Source organism: Drosophila gunungcola, assembly GCF_025200985.1.
Source record: "Drosophila gunungcola strain Sukarami chromosome 2R unlocalized genomic scaffold, Dgunungcola_SK_2 000006F, whole genome shotgun sequence".
In the NCBI taxonomy this organism is placed as follows: Eukaryota; Metazoa; Arthropoda; class Insecta; order Diptera; family Drosophilidae; genus Drosophila; species Drosophila gunungcola.
Window position 1 is genome coordinate 1781917 of NW_026453168.1, and position 25621 is coordinate 1807537.

A 25621-nucleotide genomic window follows, 5' to 3' on the forward strand; every position below is an offset into this window, starting at 1 on the left:
GGTTTAATTCCACCTTTAGGATAAGTACCTTATAATTAATTTTATTATATAGTACAGTGATTTTCTGTTTTATTTGATAAAATAAAATAAAAATATAATAATAAAATTTACTTTCTGCCTTTGTCTGCCGCCATAATAAGAATAAAAAGCCTTTGACATCGGATTAGCCAGCTGAGCTTCAAACTTGCTTATACCTTGAACACTGCTGCTGATTATATAAGTAAACAATTATCTGTACTCGCCATTTTCTATTGATTGCGGATATATCTCCTTCCAGATCGGGTTCATAAGCTGGATTTACGATTCCCACTATTGGCTCGACCACAAAACGATCGTTTTTGCGTTTAAGGGCGTATCCTATGGATGGGTTCACCATGTTGGTTTTATTCTGATCTTGCAGCATTATATTTTGCCTTTTATTTTCTTGACCACCACACTACCGTTTTGAGAGCGACACTGATTTCAACTGGTTTTCAATCAATTTGGGCAGTTTGCGTTTATTTGATTCGATCTATCTATTACTCGTCGCCGCTCAGTGGGGCGTAAACGAAACAAGGGTGACACTTCCATAGGAGTGCCCATAGATAGAATACATAATATAGCATGAGCTTAGCTCAGTGGCTTATCTAAAACAAAATACTCATTTATATTTAAGTTGAATGTTATTATTCTGATTTCTGACCTTATAAACTCAATATTATTTCCCAAGACGTTACTGATAAAGCATCCTATATAAGTAAGTGAAACGCGATGAGCTTCACAAACAGTTTTGGCAAGAACATGAGGGTCTATATAGCGGGAATCGCGGTTCTGGCCTGTCTATTTTCTAAGACTACGCAAGGATTGGCCACCTTGCTGGAACCCCAGTGTTTAAAACCAAACGAAATAGGTCCGAAGATTTTTGGAGGTGGTAATGCAAAAATATTATCAACTCCATGGATGGTTATGGTAAAAAGTAATGAGATTTGCGGCGGCACGCTCATTAACTCTCGTACGTATTTTAGATTAGTGATGGATTTTATTTTTGGTTGAGTCGATACCTTCTTAATATTTTGCAGAATTTGTTCTGACGGCAGCGCATTGCATATCAAATGAGTATACGTATGTGCATTAATTGTATATTTTCATAGATATTCCACTAACATCTTTTGCAGGTACGGTTAGCTTGGGCGAATACGCCCTTAACAACCCCGGGCTATACTGCAGAAATGGTACATGCATACCACAGGGCCATGAAGTCGAGGTCGATAAAAAAATTGTTCACGCTGAATATTTCAAAGCTGGATCCCTTAAGTATGATATAGCCCTGCTTCGAATGGTCAGAGATGTGCTGTTTTCAGGTAATTAAATGGGATAGCCAATAAGGTACTCCTGAACTAAAAATTCTTTCTTTAGGCCTTGTCAGGCCAATTTGCCTCATTGTCAACGAGCAAGTGGAAACCGTTTCATCATTTAACATCACCGGCTGGGGTGTTACAGAAAAAAACGAACTCAGCAAAATTCTAAAGACCGCCACTGTAGATTCCACCGATCGTAGCAATTGTAACAAAAAATTTAGTTTGGAGGTTGATGAATCCCAGATATGTGCCTTCAGTGAAACAAGTGACTCTTGTGTGGGGGACTCTGGGGGCCCTTTGAGCGCAGAGATAGTTTACAACGGAAATATTCTGACAGTGCTGTTCGGTATTATAAGCTATGGGGCTGCGACCTGCAACAGCGTTTCTGTTAACACAAATGTGACGCATTATATGGACTGGATCGTCGGTGCTATACAACATTATGGTAGAAAGAATTACTGCTAAATGGATGATGTACCTACCACATGAACCTTTAGAAAATTATAAATAAATAAATTGGATCTGTATTAATGTAATAAAAAGACTTTGTTTCAAATGTATTCCCAATTAAATTTTAATATATATTCCTTTAATATGTTCTCCAATCATTTAATCAACAATTTGTTTCAAGCTCCACCCACAAACAAATCAAGCGCCTGCGCCTTCGGAAAAGAGGGCGGGGCAAAATGTTTCGGCAACTTTGTAGCCAAAACATTTCAGCAACATACTGTCCCTTGTCGCAATTCCTTTTAGTTAAATTTAAAAAATTGCCCGAGCAGGTTGTGTTCCTTTCGAGTTCCATATATTTTTGGTTTTTGGTTAATGTTTTTTCGAAGAAAGTTTAAAAACATAAAACTTAACTTACTTTCCGGATTATACATCAGAGTTTCCTGTAAGTTTTATTTAATCAAACATTTTCGAGAACTACGGTGGAATGTAAATGTAAAAAATTTAAAGATTGTCATTTTTTAAAATGATTTATTTTAAATATATGTTTGACCCAAAAAAAAACAAATACTCAAGTCGGTAAATATTTTCAATAGGATCGGTGAGGAAAACTCGTTGCGGTAAAAAATAGCTCTATTAAAAATTTGTTCATTGGAACTTTTTTGTTTAAGATCAGATAAAAATTCATGTTAAATTTATAACTATATAAAGAATTTTAGCAGGGGGTTTAGTCAAGAGTAATATTTTCGAAATAAAAATAAAATGACCTTTATTAGAGGTTATCATCATATGAGTGCAATAATATTTTTTGGAAAAAAAACAAACATTTTTGTACGTATTATTATCTTGATAAGAAAAATTATATCTGTTATCCACTGTAACTCTGTGCCTCTTTATCCAGTGGATCCCGCCCATGGGCAGAAGCAAAACAAGCTACTAACGTTTACGTGGACAAGTGCGCTCTCTCTCTCTCTCTCTTTGTGCACATCCCCCCCCACTGTGAAATGCTTCTTACTGACACAGCGACACGATCTTTTACTCTCTCTCCAGCTCTCCCACATGTGATTAAGATTGGAGCACTACACTACCATCGCTCTTTCTCTCAGTCGCTCTCCAAAGAAAATTTTTTGTAAAATTCGGGTGCGTTCAAAGAATTGTACCCAAAGTAATTCAGTTTTGAATAAAACCAAATTTTTTATTTAAAAAATTTGTTTATTTATTTTATTTCTTAAAATTACAGCTTAGTCATAAATTATCAATGATGTTTTTAAATATGTTTATGAAAAAGGGGTGTGGTCTATAAGAACTGCCTGAAGAATTTTTTTTTATTATGAGCCAGGATAATAACCTGGGCAGCCTTAAAAATGCATGTAGCAATATGATTTTTTTCTGGGAATCAACTATCAATTGTAATATGTATTAAGGGACGATTTTTTTTCAGTGTTCGAGTCGAGAGTAGTAAAGCGACGACTGCGGCGACGCTTCCAGCATTTCTCTGCCGCACTTCGATCGGAACGGACGTTGTTTCACTCCTCTCGCCGTTTGCTCGCGTGTTTTTGTTGTTCGCCCATCAAATCCGCCCCCGCCCTTCCGCCGGAACCAAGTGATATCCGTCTGTGGAAGACAAAAGGTATATTGCAAGCATCAGGTCGAAAATCGTGTGTTTGGTTTAACGTAAATAGCTAGAAAATGTGCTCATTAAGAAATGAAATTCGAGAAATCGAAAGAAAGCGTGTACTTTGCCATTGCTGTCGTGTCTCTTCCATTCATATTCAGTCCACGCATACACATACGCCCCAAGAAAACTGAACGAAAAAAGAGGAGAAAGAGAGCTTATCGCTTGAAGTCCATAGAAATAAAAAATATTGCCGGGTGGTTTCTAGTACTTGTTGTTGTTGCTGTTCGACTAATCACGATCGGTTCAATAATTAGCACTGCTTATTCGGAAAAGAAGGAAAACTCCTGACGTGTCGCTTAGGGCTAGATTTTCCAAAACATTTAGCGCCGGTCTGTAAATTGGAACTCTTACGGTAAACTTCGTACCACCAGTTCACTGAACCTTTCATAAAAGACATACAAAAAAGTTAAAACAAAAAAGATACTTTCGGAAAAGAAGAAGCTGGATCGCCTCAACAGGTTTTAAGCCCAAAAAATAAAAAAATGGACGCTCGCTATAGTGAACTTATATAGGCTGTTTACATACTTGAATTATTATTAAACAAGTTGCTTTATATGTTAAATTATTTATTTTTCGGAGCAATTTTTGTATGTTATAAGCTTATTGACATTATTTTAGAATACAACAAATACAAAAAATATTTACAGTTTTAACTAAATTAAAATAGCAGAGATTTCACTTAGTAAAGTGTTCACTTTAGAAATAAAAAGAAGCAGAAACAAAAGAGAGTAGTTGATGAGGAAGATCAAGAAATGGTAAAGTCGATTTCACGTATGTAATTGAGGCTTGACCATTACCTTTCCATTAGTGAAAGTTTTCCAACTATATTAAGTCCCTCCATATTTTATTTTTTGTATGCCTTTTTATGTTTTTTTTTGCGGCAATTTGAATTTATTTTGTGTTTCGTTTTATTTGGGTGACCTAGACGCTTTCAAAACTTTCATTTAACCAGAAACACCCACAAACATCCCATTGGAATTTACCACGACGGACATTACGCATACGCTACCATGTACGCGCAATAATTTCGTTTTTGGCTTTGGTTTTGGCTTGCATAATCCCCTCCAGCTGGTTGAGATGGTCAAATCTGGTTGGTCGAAATCAGCTCCCCACTCTGCAATGAATTGCACATTTGCATAATGACTAATTTTTGCCTTTCGCGCATCCCATTCGCAATCGCTGCCTGCCCCTCGCCACCATCCAATTTCAACTTTACACTGTTGAGCAAAAATGTTTTACACCTTTCCGGGTAATTGGTTTAAATTCAACATTTAATGCTTGTGCAATGTTTTTATGATGATTAAGGCGAAGATGATGGAGAGCAGATGATAGTGAAGATAAATCTGGGTGTATAAAAGTGGGCAACATTAATCCAAGACAAGCATTGGTGGTTTGGTTTAGTTTCAAGTTGGTGGGTATCATATTTTTTTTACATTCCAGGGATATAAACTTTAGTCAAACATTAAAGATCAAGGGTCTGGATTGGTTCCCATTAATTTATTGATGGATCAAGCAATATTATATTCTGAAAAAGGATTTGATATTTTTTTAAAACTTAAATGCAGTTTTGTTATTTTTTTTAACAAACAGTTCATCTGAATGTCAAATCATCGTGAAATTTGTGAATAATATAGTAAAATGATAATATTAACATGTTTCTCAATATAAATTGCTTATAGTATAAATATTTTACAATTTCCCGAAAGATGACTGTGTTTTATAGTATTATCAACCATTGAGACATTTACACTATTTGTAGTCAAGTGTTTTAACACGTTCTTCTTTTTCGAAAGTCTTATTAATAATCAAGTTTCCTTTTTTTTCTTGCAGCCATGTTGAAATCCATTCTCGTTTTGTCGTGCCTTCTGGTGGTGGCCATCAGCCATGTCAGCGGCGAGGATCTGAAAGTGGAGGTGGTCAGTACTCCGGAGGTGTGTGAACAAAAGTCGAAATCCGGCGATTCCCTCACCATGCACTACACTGGAACATTGCAGGCCGATGGCAAGAAGTTCGATTCAAGGTGAGTTTTGGGTTATTAAAAATAACTTGTTTAAACATAAGAGTGTTCCACACGTTCCCAATCGAATAAATTTGTTGTTTAATTGTTTCGAATTATTAGTTTGCAAGCCAAAAATAATTGCCACATTTAATTGTCTACTGTTACTTCATAGCAAGCAAGCGAGAGTCTTGATAATTAAATTTAATTGATATTCTATATTACCCAAACATTTCGGAAAATGTCAGAGTTCAGGATGAAATAATTTTAAAGCTGATTTCGACCGTAATCTCCATACGCACACACTCACTTCCATTGGAGATTAACATACTCGCAGATACATGTGTTCCCCGCATGGGATTAAAGCTGCTGGTGCTGCATAGTCAGTCTGTCGTCACGGCGGCTCATTGCCGTAAATTAGACGCCAACTGATAAGCGATCTCATTGTTGCATTGTCGCTGCTGTTGTTTTTTGTTTTTGTTGCTGGTGCATTTTCCATGCCTGAATGCGCCCCTTCTTCTTCCAACCCATCTCAATCTCAGTTTTCCCGCTTTTTGTTTCGATTTCTGTGGGTTATATGTGTGTATAGTGACGTGGCCCTAGATTTTTGGCTTCATTAAGCAAAGAATCATTTTCCGGTGAAAAACTGGGAGGAAAAGAGATGACCAAGGGCTTGGTTATAGCCTTAAATCATTAAATAGTAGGACGTGTTTCTTTAACAAACTAATAATAATACAATAAGTTTTGAACTCGTTTTTGATATTTTTTGAAAGAAATTAAAATAAGTATTAAGCTATTTCCGAGGGTGAAAAAATTGCCCTTAAAGGACATTCGTTAATAACATACTTAAAAATGATTAAATATCATATTAAATTTGTAATTTATTAGGCCTAAATCTAAATATTTTCCTTTTTACATTTTAAGGATTTCAGATTTTTATTGAGGTATATTCCCAATGAAGCTTTCCCGTCAACGTTTTTTTTTTTATTTTTAAATTTGTTCTCATTTTTAACCCTTTGGCAGGCCGCAATAAATCCTGTAAATTAAACGCAACAGTGAAATTTTAGATTCCAGACCAAAGCTCCAAGCTAAAGCAGAAAAGGCAATTAAACCCTCTTGAAGGATTAAATTACTTCACATGTGCGAAAAATGAACTGTCTTGTTTCCCACCATCCTAAACAAAATTTTTTCGGTGCGTGTAATCGTTTGGCAAGCGCTAAAATTCATTATCAGGCATTTTATTAATATCACCTGAGGCAAAAACTTGTTGATAATGGACAGAAACTAGATTAACTAAACTGATATATTGCCTGATGAGTGTATATAAATGAAGCATAAGTTGAATGATATGTGGGTGTATCAATCCACCCTTTTACTCACTGTGCTCTTACTTATCAAATTTAGATTTAATTTTATGACCAGAAAATTGGTTTTGTCATAGGGGAAATGATTTTATAATCGTTTGACTGACCCCAGTCTCTTTGAATTACCCCACCTTAACCCATTTTGTCATATGCTAAAACGGAAAACATTTCGTTTTCCCATCCATCATTGGACATTTTTGTGTAGCAAAATTTGTCCTTTTACTTGTGGGCCTCACCTTGAGTTTGGTAGACAATTTTTGGTTGCACACTGAGTAGCAAATTATGTGGAAGTTGTATCCCCTCTTTTACCTTTCTCTGGACTTAAAAGTTTTGCAATTGCTGTTAAATTTAGCGTGGTAAAGGCTCAGTCTGGCAGGAGAGAGCTGGCCAACTAACTAACTCAATCAGAGTGCGTCCTCTCTGCCATTTTCTCTCTGGCTTGCCACCTGTTGCTGCGGCTTAAATGCCCCCGAACTTGGCCAACAAACAAGGCACTTTGTGCCAGTCAAGTGCAGTCAAGGATGTCGACAGCTTCCCCCTGCTCCGACTCCTGCTCCTTTACCTTCTTGTATCCTTATGCTAAAAATCTTTTTCAGCCATTTCTTGCCTGAAGCTGCGAACAATTCCTCCTGCCATTTCATGTTTTAGGCCATATAGTCTCCTTGCAGCGGAAATTAGCTACCTGAAAGCTGGCTACACTTTCTTTTGGCTCTGGGATAATTAAGCTTTTGCCTGAAGAGCACTTGAGAAAAGGCTTTAACGATGATGCTCCTTTAGAGAGATAAATAGGAACATTTTTTCTGTATTTGACAGGTTTGGTCGATTGAATTTCTTATTGAACCGCCAATCAAAATGGAAACTGTCCTAAGCACACAAGCATAAAAGAACAGAAAATGGGTTTTCGTGCTTAATTGATATTAAAAAGGATTACAACATACTCGGTTGACCATAAAAGACATTTTACATTTCGGACAATTACAAATTTTTTCTCCTTCTCCCCTTCTTTCCTATAACTAATTCAATAATGAGTGGGACAAGAGCTGGAATCCTGTCACGTGCCTGCTTTTATTATCATTCCATTGTCTCCACCGAAAGGAGCAAAATAGAAAAGGAGGCAGTGGAGCAGAGGAGTCCATCAAGTCTACCTGTCATAGCCATGGCCAAGTCACGTGCAACCACAGTTTGTCAATGACTCCAGCCCCCACCTCCCATCTTCATTAGACTTTCGCGTCGTCTCTTGTTTTTCTGGCAACAAGTTGAGCTCTACTTTTGACCCGCAGACCTTCTTTTGGCCGCATAAATTATTTAGTCTCTCGCCGCTATATTCTAATCAGCCTGACGCGTAACATGAATACACTACTGCCGGCCCCCACTCCCTTTCACCTCTTATGATATATGCCCCCTTGAAGTTTTTCATGTGCAACGTGGCCCTTTCAAGCTGTGTCACTCTTCTGGGGAAATTAATTTGTTACTTGAGTTCCAGTACCAAAACATTGTGATGTTTCCCCTTAAAGTTTGGTTGAGACAACGAGGAAGGTACTGTTAAAACTTGGTAAGAGTTAAGTAAAATAATAATAAGTTGAACGGAAATAATTTAGTTTAAACCATAAATATTTTCTTTTCTATTCCTATCGAATTTTGGAAGCAAACTTCGAGCATTGAATTCAATTCACGCCTTAATGCCACACATTTAATTAACATGTTAATAATGGAATATTTTGTATAAGAGAAAGTTTGAGAGCCAAAAATAAAACCATAAAAAGGCAGGGACTGATGCTTCAATGGAAATAGTTTAATTGATTTATTAATACCTTTTCTATCAAGACGTATTCAAATAAATTTCAAATACTTTGTGTCTATTTTATAAGACTTTCTTTTCGGGTAAAATCCCTCTCAGTGCAACTCTTAGTTTGAATATGAAAAGAGGAGTTGGTCTTTTGTTGGCGTCTTCAAAAAATGCTTCACAAATTTTTGACAACGTAACGCTGAAGTAACCAAGAGTAAGAGAAGTAGAGCCGGAATGGGGAAAATAAAGAGGAGCAAAAGTCTGTTACCTGAAGCATCGGGCCATAACTTGCGATGTTGTCGCTTTCTGGCTGCCATGATTTGTATGTTCCAAGTGCAAAGTCCTCCTTTTATTTCTTACCCATCCACTTCCCAAATTTCCCTCCCCCCCTTTGTCACCTCTTTTTTTTTTTTTTTGCAGCAAGTTCCATTTAATATCCAAAAGCAGAGTGCGTAAAAAAACAGCAGCAAGCAGAAATGCATCAAAGTGAAAGTTTTAGCTTACTCTGGGCAACCTTGAATGGGGCGGTAATGGAGGGGGGAAATCGGAGTTGGGGGAGACCTTAAGCTCTGCTTGAATGACCACAAAAAACCTTGACACCATTGGGGGCAAAACACTTGTGAGGTGAAACAAAGTACTGGAGTGGCAGTCGGCGCTAAAGATGGCCACTAAATCTAAAGCTCATTACCATGTGGAAGCAATCAAGTGCTGCTGTTTCTGCAACTGCAACAGCCGTCTGACTTTTATGGCAACTCTTGCCTCGAATATATATTTGCCTGGCCCCCGTCAGACACATTTGTAGATAGTTTAAATAATTAATGAGCTTCAACGGTTGCAATTTTTATTTTCCACAATTTACAGCAGCTTTTTTCGGGGTTGTGTTAAGGGCGTACGAACGTGATGCCGCCAGCTGGGGCATAAATTTGGGTGTTCCGTGCAGTACTTGTCTCGGCACTGGAAAAAAAAATATTTCAAATTGAGAAAATTGTAAAAGCTGCAATAGAAAAAAAATTTTTTAATTCTTATACATTTTTTACAATGTTTTTGACTTAAGCCTTAAAAATTATAAATATAAATCAAACAGCCTATAATGTAATATGTCTATTTAGGAATTAAAATATATTGAAAGTCTTAATTTGTAAATTTAGCATAGATTGAATAGAACTGCATTCAAGAAATAAACAACTATTTGATTTACGACTCGACAGCAACGTTTTAAAACGGTTTTTATTAAAGGTTTTGGGTTTTATAAATGAAACATCTTTGTAAAAAAAATGATTTGGAAGCCAAATGAATTATTGAATTATAGAATCAGGTATTAAGTAATAATGATTAACTATGAATATAAAAGTCTTCTGATTTATATATTGTTAAGGTTTCTATAATATTCTTTTTATTTTTATTTCGTCTTTAATATTGTTGTCTCAGTGCAGGGGTGCAAACTTGTTCAAACTTTAGACTTTTTGTGTGAATTGTTCGCACGTTGACCATTCCCGCAGAGAGAAATCCAGGGGCCGAGGCCCTGGCGGAGTCCTTGTCCTTGGTGCACGTTAATCGCAACTTGTCGCCCCAAAGGGGAGGCCTCTAAAAGCGGGAAGGTGAAGGAATTGCGGTTGCATATTTGATTTTATAACTTTTCTTGGCCGGACACATAAAACGGGGTCATCAAGGGAGCCGCCCAAAAGGATTCAATTTGATTGGATTGAATGTGTCTGGAGTCGTCGGAGTGACGTGGTATGATTTTCGGGTGGCCATATGCCACCCAAAAAAGCCCCTGCCATCGAGCGCCACCCGTGGTGCGGAATCACGTAAAACTCCAAACGGATGTTTGGTCGCCCATTGAGCTGCATTTTAAATTATGCGATGCGTTGGGACTTGGTTCGCAATTCGCAGATACGGATACCAACTCGGATTCGAACTGGAATTGGGATACAAACGAGAAAAACAGAATCAGCCGTGGTAGAATGAAATCGAAACTTATTAAATATTTAGTGAGTGGATGAATGAGTTTACATTCTTTGCTTGACTTTATGATAATGTGCTGGCCATAAAACCCCCCGAAAATAAACACACATATGAGCAGAGCAGAGCCCCTTTAAACCACAATCTATGCGCCGCCAGAGACGAGCTGGAAAAACCAGCAAAACACTTGCAAAATATCCATGAGTTTCTGTTTGACTTTAGCCAATTGCATAACAACTGCAATTGCAACTTGTTTGTCCACCTGCGAGTGAGTTCAGGTCTGATCTCAGCTGACCTTTTGTTTGCGTTGTCCGGTAATTTATAAATATTTGATTGCCTCAGGGGGACAAAGAGGACGAAGGACGCGGAAGTCCGGAGAGGAGGGTCAACGGTGCTGACTGAAACAATCAACACGTTTAAACGATTTTATTAATTTATTTACGGCTCGACAGCTACGTTTTTAAACGGTTTTCATTTAAGGTTTTGGGATAAATTGGGCGTTAAATGGGCTGAAACTTAATTTTTTGAGGGAAATGTTGGCAGGGGATATTAGAAATCAAATTATAAACAATTTAAAAATTTGTTTTTCAATAAAGTGTTCACAATTATCAGCTCATGATTTCGTTAAAAAAGACTGATTCCCAGAAATGGATGGTATTTTTTCGGGCAAACTAAAAAAAACATACCTTTTCGGAAACGGACTCAATGGCAGCAATGTAAGCGTTCAATATGGTTGAAGAAAATAAGCAAAGCCAAATAAATGTTTTGTGTTGAGCCTCCCAAATCGCATAAATTAGCGGGGATTCAGGAGTAAACACTCCAAGGCTAAAACCCCTCAGTAGCTTAAGAAGAATACAACAAACCAAACAGGAGACTCCATAAAATGTTTCACATGTTACTAGAAATTCTTGCAAAATAATGCAATAAAAATTCACAGCCACAGACAGCGACACCGGAATAAAGACAAGCCGCCAAGGTGTCTTAGATGCCGCATAATCCCTGGAAAACAAACCGAAACACACATAGGAGCACATCCCCAGCATTTTTAGGGGGATGGGATACAAATTTTTTACGCTTTTTTATTTCATCAGGAGATTTGCACTTGAGCGAAAGCCGGCGACAAAAACAGCGACGACGACACTTTGGTTACGCTCCAGAGTCACACTTAACCGCCGTGCATGTGTGTTTGCTACCATTTATTTATTTTTTTTTTCTTTTTCGGCCCGGTTGGGTGGATTATTCAGCGGCAATCCGCATGCCACTTGACGCACTTCCACTTTCCACTTGCCCCATCATCATTGTGACTTGAACCCGAATTTGAAACAACAGCCGGAGCATGTAAAAATGTTTGCAAAATGCCCAGGAGATGCACATAAAATATTTAACAGACAAGCTCTAGAAACTTTCCCACCCATGTGGGTGACTCCTGGTTAATCATTTGTTTCCTTTTTCCCGGCCTCAAGTGCAATAATCTGTCTCGGTTCTTCTCACTCTTCTTCACTCCAGACTTTTAAACGGGGATCACCGACAAGTTTAAACAACTTTCTTAACAAACAACAATAATAATATAATGATGAACAACAGGAGAGTTGACAAAAAAATATATAAAACTTTTCCTGCATTCAGGAGGCCCAGGCGACACATTTCAATTGCCAAGTTCAGATCTCAGGAGGGTTCAAAAAGTCTGTCAAGGAATTGTTTGGCCTTTAAATGTTAAAAAAAGTTAAGCAGCCTTTAAAAATTAAAAGCAATACGAATTAGGAGGGTATTAATAACTTACATCAGTAAGTGTATTAGATTTTATTATAAATAATACATAATTAATCTACTACGTTTTATTTATTGAAACAATAATTTTTTTTTGAATGGGCTTTCATTCCTAGGGTTTAAAATTTGCTAAAAATGTACAATTTCAACTCTGAGTAAAGCTTATAAGAATGCTGGCCTATAAAAGGCATTTTACAACGTGTTTATGGCTCCATTTGCACCCCTAAGATACTGTGAATCCATTTCAATATATATCACAATCATCATCAAATGGGCTGCAACTGTGCCACATCATACATCAAGCTCAAGGGGCGACATTCTCATGCATATCTGAGCAGCGACTTGCCTTTTATCCCCTTGTTTTACGCTTAACAAATTAAAGTAAATTCGCTTAGCGAGACCATCAAATAAATAATTTTTATAGACTGCTGAAAAAGTGGAGGGACATGACATAAAGAAATGATGAATTGTTTCGGCTTACGGTGGGTGTTTGTCCCTCGACACCTGTAAGCACTTGAAACTTTGTGGCTAACAAGAGTCTAACAATTTGTATCTCCTTTTTTTGCAGCTTCGACCGCGACCAGCCCTTCACATTCCAATTGGGCGCCGGCCAGGTGATTAAGGGCTGGGATCAGGGTTTGCTCAACATGTGCGTGGGTAAGTGCTGAATACATTGTTTTCCAAATATACAAAATTTAATTTGGGTCTCCTCGTTTTTAATTGAAACCAGGTGAGAAGCGCAAGCTGACTATTCCTCCCCAGTTGGGCTATGGTGATCAGGGTGCCGGCAATGTGATCCCGCCCAAGGCCACCCTCTTGTTCGATGTGGAGCTGATCAACATCGGAAACGCCCCGCCCACCACCAATGTGTTCAAGGAGATCGACGATAATGCCGACAAGCAGCTGAGTCGCGAAGAGGTAATCGTCTATGTATGGATCGCACTTTTGTTTTATATATGTCTTTCTACACTGAAATATCCGTTGGACGTGGGATAAGTTACTAACCCCTAAGCAGAAAAATGTGATAACTATAAGCTTATATTCACAGATCAAAATTATTAATATTTAATTTACGATTTCCCTTTGATCAATAAACAGAGGTATTTTTGATAAAATTTAAAAATTGAATCTTGTTATCTTTTTAAAAGAAAACTATGTGAATACAAAAAGTGTTTAATTGATTATACATTTTTTTCTGTGCCACAATAAAACTCTTTTCGATCTGCTAAAACATGCTGTAAAAACATAACTAATTCTGGGTCTAATTTGCTCCACAGGTCAGCGAATATCTGAAGAAGCAGATGACCGCCGTCGAGGGTCAGGACTCTGCCGAGCTGAAGAACATGCTGGCCGAGAACGACAAGCTGGTGGAGGAGATCTTCCAGCACGAGGATAAGGACAAGAATGGATTCATCTCGCACGATGAGTTCTCCGGACCCAAACACGACGAGCTGTAGGGCTCAGTCTCGGGTTGTGCGTAAATATCTAAGGGACACGAGTGCTTAAGTTATATAAACCACAAATATATACACAACAACTAAACAATATACAACAGATGAGGCAGACGCCGAGCAATAAATCGAGTGCAACTGATGCTTCCCAATGTCATTTTGTATATAGCATACATATCACCATCCACAGCATCAACACTTTGGAGGAGTGCATTATTATTTTGTGTGTCTGTCCCCCGGCACTAGACGTAGTTTAAATTATGTACAATCTGAGAGAGAATGAACATCATTTTTTATATACATTTATAGGTTGTTATATATTTTGTGTCGTCTGCGGGTGGTGACGATTTTTAGACCCATCGTAAAGATAATGTATTTTATAAACCAGACACTCAAGACAAAGTCAATTGGAACACTTTAAATTGAATAAAGAATTGCTACCAATAATTTAACAACAATCCACCATTGTTTTCCTTATTTCCGCAAATATAAACAGCGATTTGATTAACAGTTTTTATATAGTTTGTTATTCATATATACTCGAATGGTAAATGTGTAAAGCATATTAAAGAACATCACATACAAATATATATATTTAGGTTGCTTAGATACTTTTTACTTTCAATGAAAACTCAAAACAAATAAAATTCAGGAATAATATAACATTTTAAATGAAAAGGGAGGGAAATCGTAGAAAAGCTGAGACAAAAACCAATCGATGAGCTACTTAAATATATACACAGTTAACTGAGCCAACAATACGACTATATATCCTCCTCATAAGCCCCATGGGCACGTGTAGTTTTTGTAAGCTTTGTTCGCTTCGAGCTTAGAGTTAAGAAAGTATCCGTTTGGGCTTCGAAACCAGCAGGAGAATTGCACTACAAGGGACTAAAGTCAGGCGTTTAGTATGTAGAAGACCAGCTCGAGAATGATTGGATCCTGAATGCCAGAAGATTCGCCATGAAGCGTGGCTATCAGATGGTTATCCAGGGCGTTCATGTACAGCGGCGGTAGTTTAGAGCCCCGAGCTCCGGCCTCATAGCCAACCTACGAAGTCGATGGTTTACAAATATAATATTTTTTGTAAACATTTTGTTACACTTACATTTTCCTGGTCGAGAGTGGCTCTCAAACCCAGTTTATTAATCCCAGCCGCCACCAAAAGATCCAGGAAAGGCAGCAGGGCCATCGATGCGCTGCGAGCCAGTTCCTCGGCAATCCGAGTTATGTCTGCATAGTTTCCACCATTTGTGGCATACCAGTCTTGGCACTATAAGTAAATACAGGAAAAAATAATAGTAAATTAGAGGCACTTAGATGATTTATTTGACTTAACTTGAACCCTAGGTAACGAAATATAAATATGAATTTAAACTTTCTCACCTTGACAATGTAGATATCACTCAGGCGGATGGCATAATTTGCATTGGAATAGTTGAAGCTGGCATGGACACGCATATTGGAAATGCCATCCATGGGTTGGTCATCAATGGGCGACTTAACGCTGTCAATTAAAAGTGTTATTAATAAAGTTCCATAATTTCTAAAAAGGTGTCATTGCTAAATTTACCCGACATTAATGTCCCGATTATTGTCCACCCACTTTATGCTCACGATCTCACTCTGATCGTCGGTGGCATCAATGGGCCCGCAGACGATATCGATGTCGTTTTGGTTGCGCAACGCCTGACGCACTTCTTCCATTTTAGCGGGCATTATCTGTACCATCAGACCATCCTCCACGATGCTGCATTTCCCCGACAAACCACTGCTGCTCTTGAGGGCTTCATTTAAGACGAAGAAACTCGCACCTGTTATTTTCCTGGGTTGACCCTGAATGTTAATGGCCTGCGTGGAGTAGGAGTACATCTCAGACCGATCGTCGTTGATATTCTGCATGCACACCAAATGTCCGTCTGCCACTTTTGAGAAGTTACCGGCAAATGCCAATATATGATCGCTGGCATTGTTGATTGCCTTGATTACATCCTGCTGCCGATACTTTGGAATAATCACAGTTGTCTGCCTGTCCTCCATATGGATATATAATCCTCGGATAGCCGGTAGAGAGTAGGAGTAGTTCCGGAAATCAACCAAGAAATTGATAATAGTTTGAGCTATTTCTCCGTACACCGATTCCCTGCCGCGCACCGAGATAAGAGGGCAGGGATAGTAGCGGTATTGGGCTCCCAAACGGAGGATCAATCGCAACGGTAAGACCTTAGCCCATGGAACCTCGTGACGATGGATGAGCACGCCAACCAGGTAGGGATTGTCTGGCACAATAACGCCCTGCAGACACTGGTACGTTGGCCGGATAAAAATGAATCCGCCATGCTCCCGGGAACCGAGGAAATTGGCGTTACGCGGACTGGTAAAAGCCAATTCATGGGTGCTCGATCGGGCATGCTCCGCCTCCGCATAGATCTCATTTAGATGCTGAAATACGTCCTTTGGGATGGCCACTTCGCCATTGGCTGACTCCCCCTGCTTCGGTGGCTTAATCTCCAGCAGAATGATCAGCTCATCGCTGGCCATGTGATGTAGTCCAGATGTGGTGAAGTTCAGCACCCAGCGATTCATACAGCAGCTCACTGAAGGTTAACAAAATTGCGTTTAAAAGGATTCATAATAATATATAGATGCAAATACTGACTGTTAACAATCTTGACCAGCACATAGAAGTTATTCTTTATGATAAACTTTAGCGTTTCATTCTGCAATCGCTCCAGGAGCGATCCATCGTTGCGCACCATCTTGTAGTCCACTTCACCGCCCTCTTTGCTAGTTATGCAAATGGGTGGCAGGGCGTTCTCTTCGACCGGCAGATAGCAGCCTTGGGCATCTGCGTTCGGCGGAAGTTTGCGATTGCGCGCTGGTTCCGTCTTGCGCCGCGGCGAGGTCTGAGCCTGCGATTGGGATGAGGAGCGACCAGCTGAGAGATAAAACGTGATTACATCATAGGAAATTTTGAAAGGGATAAAGCGATCCCTTACCGCTTGGTGATTCGGTAGCTGCCAGTGTTGCAGCCGCTGCACTTGGGGGAATGGAACCACGAAAGAGCTGTGCCACCAAGCCCAGTGTAGAGCTGGTATCAATGCTGCGTGGTGGCTCTTCTGTCGCAGGCGTTGGCGGTTTCTGACCAGCACCTGAACCACTTCTGGACAGCCCTCGCCTCGCCTGCTTGGCCTCGCCCCACTGCTGTTCCATGGTGCTGGCCAGTTCGCTGCCCGGCGCAATGCCATCACTGAACATAACACTCTTGCGCTTTCTGGCACCCTTCTTGCCATCCGAACTGGAGGAGTTAGAGGAGCTGCCATCGGTTTTCTTCAGCACACCCACGGGCACAATTACGCTGGGTGGCGGAGCTCCTGGTGAGGAGGCCACCTGGCGATGAGGTGGTATTGTAGAGCAATATTCCATTGGGTTGTTGGGATTTGGGGAACGCATGGGAGTGGGCGGCAAGGCGGAACCAGGAGCTGACTCAGCTTCCAATCCGTTGGCCTGCCGCTCGGACAGAATCATGTAGCACTGAACGCAGACCCGCGACTCCGGCTCGTTGGCAAACTCCAGGCGGAAACGCTGGGAACAGCAAACAGAGCACAAGACCTTTCCACAGGCGCGACAGTGGTGTCGCCTCTTGATCATGGTGAACTTTTGCTGACACTGCATACATTGACCGGCCATATTATCCGGCACCCAAATGGGTGGCACCTTGCCCAGGTTGGCATGCGGATCGCTGTAGCCCACGGCCTCGTAGATGGGACTCTCCTCATCATCTTCGCCGGGTATTACACCTGCTCCTGCTGCTCCTTCAACGCCTTCGGCTGGCTTGGGTTCTCCCTGGTTGGTTTCAGGGGTTTCATCTTGAGATGAAGTTGAATTTCCTGCCTGGCAACCATTCAAATCCAGTGTTTGCGGGCGCTGCGGACGCTGCTCTTGGGTTTCCAACGCATCAGTGGCCAGGCTGGCATCCTCCTGTTCTCTCTCGGCCTCCTGTTCCTCCTCGCCTTCTAGCTTTCTGCCCGAAAGCGAATCCGACTCTGTGCTGCTGAAACTAGAGGCTATATCCTCGCCCATTGCGGTGACTGGTATGGACTCCTGTGGCTTCAGATCGGCAAACTCCACGGTGGAGGCTTGCGAGAAGTTGTCCACGTTCATCTGGTCGTTGGAGGTGGTCTCCTGTTCGTCAGACAGTATCCGCACGGACTCCTCTTCGGTCACTGGTGAGGCGGATGGGGATTTCTCTTCCTCAGGCATCTCCTGATCTCCCTCCTGGTTGTCATCTGCCTCCATTTCTTGCAGCATGCTGTCTAGCTCTGTGTCGGAAATCTCATCCATGGTGGAACAGAAGGTCAGGGGTTGACTGCGCCGCGCATTTTGTGGTTGGACTTGCTCCTCATCCTCATCTTCTTTTTGTGCCGGCTGCTCTTTCACTTGTAGGGGCGGTGCTTCGGCGACAGCAGCTTTCTGGAATGCATAGAAATTATTATCATGTGGCTATAAATTGTTTTAATTAAATTAATCTTGAATTGATATCGATTTAAAATTGTTTATACGTCAAAATAACATGATAAAAAAAATCTGTAAAAGTATGCAACAAATTAATTAAAATCTAAAAATACGTTGGATTTATTTCGAAAAGTAACGTTATCTTTTGTAGTACATACACCTAAACCAAGAAGACCATAGTAAGAAAAAATAATGGTTTAAAGCAATTAAGCATAGTAACACTTACTGCAATGGGTACTGGGACATCGAAGCCATTGGTCATCTCCGTTTCGGGTTCTCTACTGGGCGATGACTTCTCCGATAGCTCCTGCAGGACCTGTCCCAAAACAGACGATGCTGTGACCTCTTCCGGCAACAAGGATTGCGATTCTGTGACGGAAACTGTGATTGAGATAGAGGACAGCCCAACAGCCAGGTCCTCTACATTTTCCTTGGATTGATCACGGTCTGTAATCACCTCCTGATCTTGACTTTGATTCTGTTCTTTAGCTTGTTCCGTTGGTTGATCTTGTTCCTTTGGCACCACCTGAACTTCACTTGGTTTATCGGTTTCTGGGGGCGTTGTTAGCTCCTCCGAGTGACTGCCATTGCTGACCGGCGAAGGACCCGATGAAAATGTGGAACAGGACGAAGTGGTCAGGGATTCGGAGGAGGATACTATCGCTTGGCCCTTATTTTTGGCCGCCTGTTCACTGAACTTGTGGATGTCATCCTCGTGTTCCGTCTCCGTTTGCCAGTCGTAACTGGGCAGCTGGGCATCCACCTCCAAGGATTTCACATTTTCCCTGTAGTCATCAAGGCTGTTGAAGACTTGGGAGACGCCCACAAATGTTTTGGGCAGGCTAACAGATGCCGGAGCTGCCTGAGGCGATGGTGTCATCCCTGCAGCTCCCGAACCTCCTGCTCCATTGTTGGTTGCACTCGCTCCATCGCCCAAAAAACGACCAGGAACTGTCGAAATCGCGGCTGCAGCTGCATTTCTGGTCAACTGCTCATCGGCGGCAATGCGCAGTTCCAGATTATCCAAAACCTGATCAATGTCCACCAAATCCATGGCCACACAATCTGCAAACTCCTAAAACAAAACAAAGCACCATGTTTTAATTGCTCAATTTTCACAAAACGCAAAAGAAAAGCTACACAAAAAAAAGTAAGAAAAAACAAAAAAAAAACTCCAACTGTGAATCATTCGGCTATTACATCTAGTTTACATCCATAACAAGCTTTAGTAAAAAATCACCTAATTCGCGTCGTAACTATTTGAAGGACCTGTAATTACCTTATTTACTTTGTTTTTCTGGCTAATTTTTTAACAAAAACCCCGAGACAAAAAACATTGTACAAAACTTAAACTGCCTAAAAAATACCACTGAAATAGTGTTGGAAATTAAAGACACCAAACTGGCTGGCCAGATCTTTTCTGGACTTGGTATTTTCATACCCATTACTCGTTGAGCTAAAGGGTATATTGTATTCGTTGTAAAGTATGTTACAGATAGAAGAGATCATTTCCGACCCTATAAAGTATATGGTGGGCAATGCAAGTCGACAGATGGCGCCACCTAGACCTCGGTTATTTTGTGCGGCAAAAGATAGTTTAAAGTTTGTTAGCTGATTAATGGGTATCTAATAGTCGTGGAACTCGACCATAGCATTCTCTCTTGTTTATTTTAAAAAATTCACATACTGCGATAAAAAATACTAAAGGAATCGATAGCAACAACCGGCAGTCAGGTGTTCAGTACAGATATAAATATTTGTAGTGAGTAAATATCTCGCCAGATTGAAGGTACGGTACGCGGATCCATTACTTTATTGTTGTGTTGTGGTTTTGGGGAGTGAAAGTGCGTTATTCGAATCGGAAATCGTTCTCTCGGCCAATAAGGTTCATTAGAAATGGCAAAATGCTCAAAAGTTATTTATTTTGATGATGTTCTTTGTTTTTCTGTATTTTCTGGCCACGGGAATGAGCCAGGCCTAAAGAATGCATTAATTAATAAAACCTGTTTGGGTTTCGCAGTAGAATTACCAATGCTGGCCAATACTATGAAATATGGGGCCCAACTCGCCTATTTTGTCCCAATTAAAAGCCAATTTACGATTGCGACAGAAATATACCCTATATGTGCAATTCATTTGTAGTTCCCGACTCAATGTCATGGTCACAGCTCAATGTGGATTAGGAATGGAGCTCAAACCACCGAATGGCGCACACCCTTTGGATTTTGAGTAGCTAGAGAATCTCATGCTACGAATGATGTCACACAATGAAGCATATATATTGGGACACATATAATGTATTATATATGTAGAAACGTTTGAATTATATTTGGGTGTGAACTGAGAAAATGTTGTCTCCAACGTATAATTTCTGTTTGAATAAACCTAATGCTCGTTGCGTGAATTAAAGTAATTTAATTAAACTCGAGTTCCAGTCACGTTGGACATATTAACGCTTCTGTAATACTCGTTAAACCATATTTATGCCCCATGGGTGTGCTTTTAATTCCCGCGCGAGGCAAATAAGTAAATATGGGCGATATAAATATTGGACTTTGCCAACTAGATATCAGATACTTGGACATAAATATATACAAATGGGTTTTTAATCTGGGACGGCATTCTGCTTTGTTATTGACATAAAACTATAATTTCAGATATCTGAAAGATGGATGACTTGAGGGGATTCTTGAGGCAAGCGGGACAGGAGTTCCTAAACGCAGCCGGAGATGCTGCGATGGGAGCGGCCAAGGAAGTGGTTGGATCGGTGATCAACGAAATCTTCATTAAGAAGGAGGCTGACACCAAGAGGGTGCTGCCCAGCATCAAGAACATGAGAGTTGTAAGTTGACCGGGGTTATCATCAAGATAGGCTATTGGCAAGGGCTATACTATACAAACGTAAACAATCCATTAAAATCCATATGCATGTTAACAAGTACATTCCAATCAATCATTAGCAAACATTGCAATCCACACCATTGCAATCCCAAGCGTTGTACTATGGGAACGTAAGTACTTAATCCAGTCATCCTTATGGCATTGACATAATTCCGTCCCAAGGATAATGCGCTGCCAAAGTGTCGTACTGTGTTGTCCTTGTGTTTTGTTTTTTCTTCAGCATGTAAAGTGTACAAAACGCATCCTCGTTTATAAAACTCCATTACACACATTTAGTCTGTACATACATGACTACTCGTACCGAAATATATGTATGCATACATAAATACGTTTTCAAAGGACCATATAACTAATAAAAAGTATTTTTTAGCTGGGAGAAAAGAGCTCGAACCTGGGACCTTACTCCGAAGTGCAGGACTATGAGACCATCTTGAACAGCTGCCTAGCCAGCGGCTCACTCTTCGAGGATCCACTCTTTCCGGCATCAAATGAGTCGCTTCAGTTTTCTCGACGTCCAGATCGTCACATCGAATGGCTGAGACCTCATGTAAGCTTAATAAAATACATTTATGGTAATGATAAGGTATAATAGCTTATTTTATTATAAAGGAAATCGCCGAGAATCCGCAGTTCTTTGTGGAGGGCTATTCCCGGTTCGATGTGCAACAGGGAGAACTTGGAGATTGCTGGCTGTTAGCTGCCACCGCTAATTTGACCCAGGAAGCAAATCTGTTCTTCCGCGTAATCCCAGCTGAGCAGAGTTTCGAGGAGAACTACGCTGGCATATTTCATTTCCGCTTTTGGCAATATGGTAATTTTAGTATACAACTACAACGATCCTAGGAAATTGATTCTTTTTTAATTTTTAAAAGGTAAATGGGTGGATGTGATTGTTGATGACCGCTTGCCCACTTATAATGGGGAACTGATGTACATGCACTCCACGGAGAAGAATGAGTTCTGGAGCGCTCTGCTGGAAAAGGCTTATGCCAAGTATAACTAAAGCTTCTACATACTATTTAGCTTGCTGATATACCATATTTTGCAGACTTCACGGGTCCTACGAGGCTCTGAAGGGAGGCAGTACTTGCGAGGCCATGGAGGACTTTACGGGTGGTGTTAGCGAGTGGTACGACCTGAAGGAAGCTCCCGGCAATCTGTTCACCATTCTGCAAAAAGCAGCTGATCGCAATTCCATGATGGGTTGCTCCATTGAGCCGGATCCCAATGTCACGGAGGCGGAAACTCCCCAGGGTTTGATTCGTGGCCACGCTTACTCAATTACCAAGGTTCGGAGTACAATTATATTAACTGAACTTAACAATTATCAAAGAGTTTAACTACAGGTCTGCCTTATTGACATAGTAACGCCCAATCGTCAGGGCAAGATTCCCATGATTAGAATGCGCAATCCTTGGGGCAATGAAGCTGAGTGGAATGGACCTTGGAGTGATAGCTCCCCTGAGTGGCGATACATACCCGAAGAGCAAAAGGCGGAAATAGGACTTACTTTTGACAGGGATGGAGAATTCTGGATGTCCTTCCAAGATTTCCTCAATCACTTCGATCGCGTGGAGGTACGAAATTGGAATTTAGTTTTACAAAACAATTTGATAAACAATTATTTTTGCAGATTTGCAATTTGTCGCCAGACTCGCTGACCGAAGATCAGCAGCAGAGTGGCAAACGAAAGTGGGAGATGTCCATGTACGAGGGCGAATGGACACCCGGTGTAACGGCCGGAGGTTGTCGCAATTTCCTGGACACCTTCTGGCACAATCCCCAGTACATCATCACGCTGGTCGATCCCGACGAGGAGGACGAAGAGGGACAGTGCACCGTGATTGTGGCCCTGATGCAGAAGAATCGCAGATCGAAGCGCAACATGGGAATGGAATGTCTGACCATTGGTTTTGCCATCTATAGTCTTAACGATCGCGAGCTGGAGAATCGTCCGCAAGGCCTGAACTTCTTCAGGTACAAATCATCGGTGGGCCGATCGCCTCACTTCATCAATACCCGCGAAGTATGTACAATGGTTTCTCTAAAATTGTTGTTAGTATTGAAATGTGTGTCGTTTTAGGTATGCGCTCGCTTTAAACTACCTCCTGGCCACTACCTGATTGTGCCATCAACCTTCGATCCGAACGAGGAGGGAGAGTTCATCATTCGAGTATTCTCAGAAACTCAAAATAACATGGAGTGCGTACAAGTAGACAATGATAATGAGTTTGTATATTAGAAATAATGCGGGGTTTCAATTACTTAAAGCTTCTAAAGTGCAATATGTGGTATGTGACTACAAAATATTTATATCTTTAGTGCTAGTAAATGTTAAACTAGATTTGTTTGTTTGACTCTTACCCTCACACATTCCCGATAGTTAAGTTACAGAATTGCATGTTGGCTACTTGTTTTTTTCAATTTTTTTTAATATATGCAAAGTTGAGATTAAAGCGTACAGTATTCTTGAAACTTTCGAAATATTTGTCTTAAATAAGGTTATACGTTATGTCTGTCAGTCTGTTTCATTTTTAAGGAAATTAACTTTAAACGGAAAGTATTACGTCAATTTTAAATAGTCTGCTCAGTAAAAAGTCCTATTTTCTTGTCAGGTATTAAAAGGGCGGTAAAATCTTAGTAAGATTTATCAACACAGTTATTTTTAGTGGTCTATTCTTAACCCTTTGTTTAAATTCTATGTATTTTTCTCATGTAACAATATATTTATTAAAGTAAAAATAAAGAAAACTCCCACAACAACGTTATTTATACTTTAAAAATGGACCCATACAAAATCTGCTTAAAATACTCATTAGACCATTAAAAATCCTAGTACTTGTACATGTACATATTATTGTGTAAAACCATTATATTGCTTCTCTCTAAACAGTTTGTTTTCCATTCATTTCAATGTCAATCATTTCGCTTTTCACTCCCATATAGAGAGAATGATGATCATGTGGGTTATGGCGGCAAAGGCGATACGGTAAGTGAACTTTGGCAAATAGGATCGTTTTTTTTACATATTTGGCTTTAAAGATATCACCAGGATTTCCAACACCCAAGCCATTGGATCCTCAGAAGGAGAGCTTGCGACGTTTGTTCGACAGCATTGCCGGCCAAGACATGGAAGTTGATTGGATGGAGTTGAAGCGCATTTTGGACCATTCGATGAGAGACGGTAAACACGAAACTAACTACCACTGGAATATTATTTCAAATTTTTTGTTTTTGTTAGACTTACCCAAACCTGTTGTTTTCAACCGTTTCTCCAACACCAACGCATTTGAGACCCAGGCTTCAGGTCCTGGAGAAGATGGGGCCGGCGCCTGTGGACTTTTGTCCCTGATTTGCGGGCCATTTTTGAAAGGAACACCATTCGAGGAACAGTTGGGAATGAATGATCAGTCGAATAAGAGGCTAATAGGGGATAATCCAGCCGATGGTGGTCCAGTAACAGCTAATGGTAAGATACAATCTGCCCTTGCAGAAATATATATATAAGAAACTTAATGCTTCCAAATCCCTACAGCTATTGTGGACGAGACCCATGGCTTTTCCAAAGATGTTTGCCGCTCCATGGTGGCCATGCTGGACGCCGATAAGTCAGGCAAGCTGGGCTTCGAAGAGTTCGAGACCTTGCTTTCGGATATCGCCAAATGGAAGGCCATCTTCAAGGTCTATGATGTGGAGAACACAGGCAGGGTGTCTGGATTTCAGCTTCGGGAGGCACTCAACTCTGCTGGCTATCATTTGAACAATCGCGTTCTCAATGTTTTGGGTCATCGATATGGCTCACGAGATGGCAAAATAGCTTTTGATGATTTCATTATGTGTGCAGTTAAAATTAAAACTTATATTGGTAAAAATAAGAATACCAAGAAATGCAATTCAAATTTCAATTCCAATATTTTTTTGCAGATATATTCAAAGAGCGAGACACTGAGAAAAACGAAACAGCTACGTTTACTTTGGAAGAATGGATTGAACGCACAATATATTCTTAAAGGACAATATTTTATATCTATGTTAGCGAATCAATTCGAACAAATGTTTAAATGAAATCTCCTAATGGTAATCTCCAATATGTTTCTTTATAAAGTACAAATCAAACTACACTTCCAAAGAAGTTTTCATTCAACTGTATAATCACGTTAATGTATTTGCTTGTCGATAAGTGATGTTTACCGAATTTATTGAATCGTTGACCCAGAAATCTTATTTACTTACCCTATAAAAACCCCTTATTTACATTTGAATAAGGAATTTAACTTGAGCCAATGTTAACTTATTAAAGGAATCCATATCTAATATTTTCTATAAAGTTTTTTACATATTGGGTTATTGGAAACGGGCGATCCAGGTACAACTCGATAAACTTTTTTATTTAAGTCTTCGATTCGCAGAGATGAAA

General features: G+C 40.1%; 5 protein-coding genes across 10 annotated transcripts; 3 read left to right on the top strand and 2 right to left on the bottom strand.

Moving 5' to 3' along the window:
• Window positions 1-151: 151 nt before the first annotated feature.
• On the bottom strand, window positions 152-821 carry LOC128254948 (uncharacterized). The gene is made up of 2 exons (XM_052984343.1): window positions 683-821; window positions 152-626 (listed from the first exon to the last, which is right to left on the bottom strand). Exon 2 carries the CDS (start codon window positions 401-403, stop codon window positions 179-181), a length of 225 nt encoding a protein of 74 aa, XP_052840303.1. The 5' UTR covers window positions 404-626; window positions 683-821; the 3' UTR covers window positions 152-178.
• On the top strand, window positions 736-1856 carry LOC128254942 (serine protease grass-like). Its single transcript, XM_052984335.1, has 4 exons — window positions 736-991; window positions 1059-1102; window positions 1157-1340; window positions 1396-1856. Exons 1-4 carry the CDS (start codon window positions 751-753, stop codon window positions 1800-1802), a joined length of 876 nt encoding a protein of 291 aa, XP_052840295.1. The 5' UTR covers window positions 736-750; the 3' UTR covers window positions 1803-1856.
• A 238-nt stretch (window positions 1857-2094) lies between these two features.
• On the top strand, window positions 2095-14246 carry LOC128254534 (uncharacterized). 3 transcript variants are annotated; one of them, XM_052983658.1, is made up of 5 exons: window positions 2095-2229; window positions 5293-5482; window positions 12906-12994; window positions 13068-13267; window positions 13615-14246. In XM_052983658.1, the coding sequence occupies exons 1-5, from the start codon at window positions 2160-2162 to the stop codon at window positions 13792-13794; spliced, it is 729 nt and encodes a 242-aa protein (XP_052839618.1). In that variant the 5' UTR covers window positions 2095-2159; the 3' UTR covers window positions 13795-14246. The 3 variants fall into 3 exon arrangements, with proteins under 3 accessions (XP_052839618.1, XP_052839616.1, XP_052839617.1); XM_052983656.1 differs by lacking the exon at window positions 2095-2229 and adding an exon at window positions 3256-3414; XM_052983657.1 differs by lacking the exon at window positions 2095-2229 and adding an exon at window positions 3256-3414 and having other exon boundaries at window positions 13068-13255.
• Window positions 14247-14382: 136 nt separating this feature from the next.
• Window positions 14383-19673, bottom strand: LOC128254533 (zinc finger FYVE domain-containing protein 9). Its single transcript, XM_052983655.1, has 8 exons — window positions 19583-19673; window positions 18530-19378; window positions 16788-18261; window positions 16448-16726; window positions 15362-16385; window positions 15175-15295; window positions 14897-15061; window positions 14383-14838 (listed from the first exon to the last, which is right to left on the bottom strand). The coding sequence occupies exons 2-8, from the start codon at window positions 19355-19357 to the stop codon at window positions 14686-14688; spliced, it is 4044 nt and encodes a 1347-aa protein (XP_052839615.1). The 5' UTR covers window positions 19358-19378; window positions 19583-19673; the 3' UTR covers window positions 14383-14685.
• A 293-nt stretch (window positions 19674-19966) lies between these two features.
• On the top strand, window positions 19967-25520 carry LOC128254801 (calpain-A). Of its 4 annotated transcripts, none has more exons than XM_052984108.1 (14): window positions 19967-20092; window positions 20961-21145; window positions 21575-21751; window positions 21814-22015; window positions 22077-22197; window positions 22253-22493; window positions 22551-22781; window positions 22838-23230; window positions 23288-23406; window positions 24151-24193; window positions 24247-24388; window positions 24446-24673; window positions 24740-25069; window positions 25129-25520. In XM_052984108.1, exons 2-14 carry the CDS (start codon window positions 20972-20974, stop codon window positions 25212-25214), a joined length of 2487 nt encoding a protein of 828 aa, XP_052840068.1. In that variant the 5' UTR covers window positions 19967-20092; window positions 20961-20971; the 3' UTR covers window positions 25215-25520. The 4 variants fall into 4 exon arrangements, with proteins under 4 accessions (XP_052840068.1, XP_052840066.1, XP_052840070.1 ...); XM_052984106.1 differs by having other exon boundaries at window positions 20010-20097; XM_052984110.1 differs by lacking the exon at window positions 19967-20092 and adding an exon at window positions 20132-20147.
• The last annotated feature ends 101 nt before the right edge of the window (window positions 25521-25621 follow it).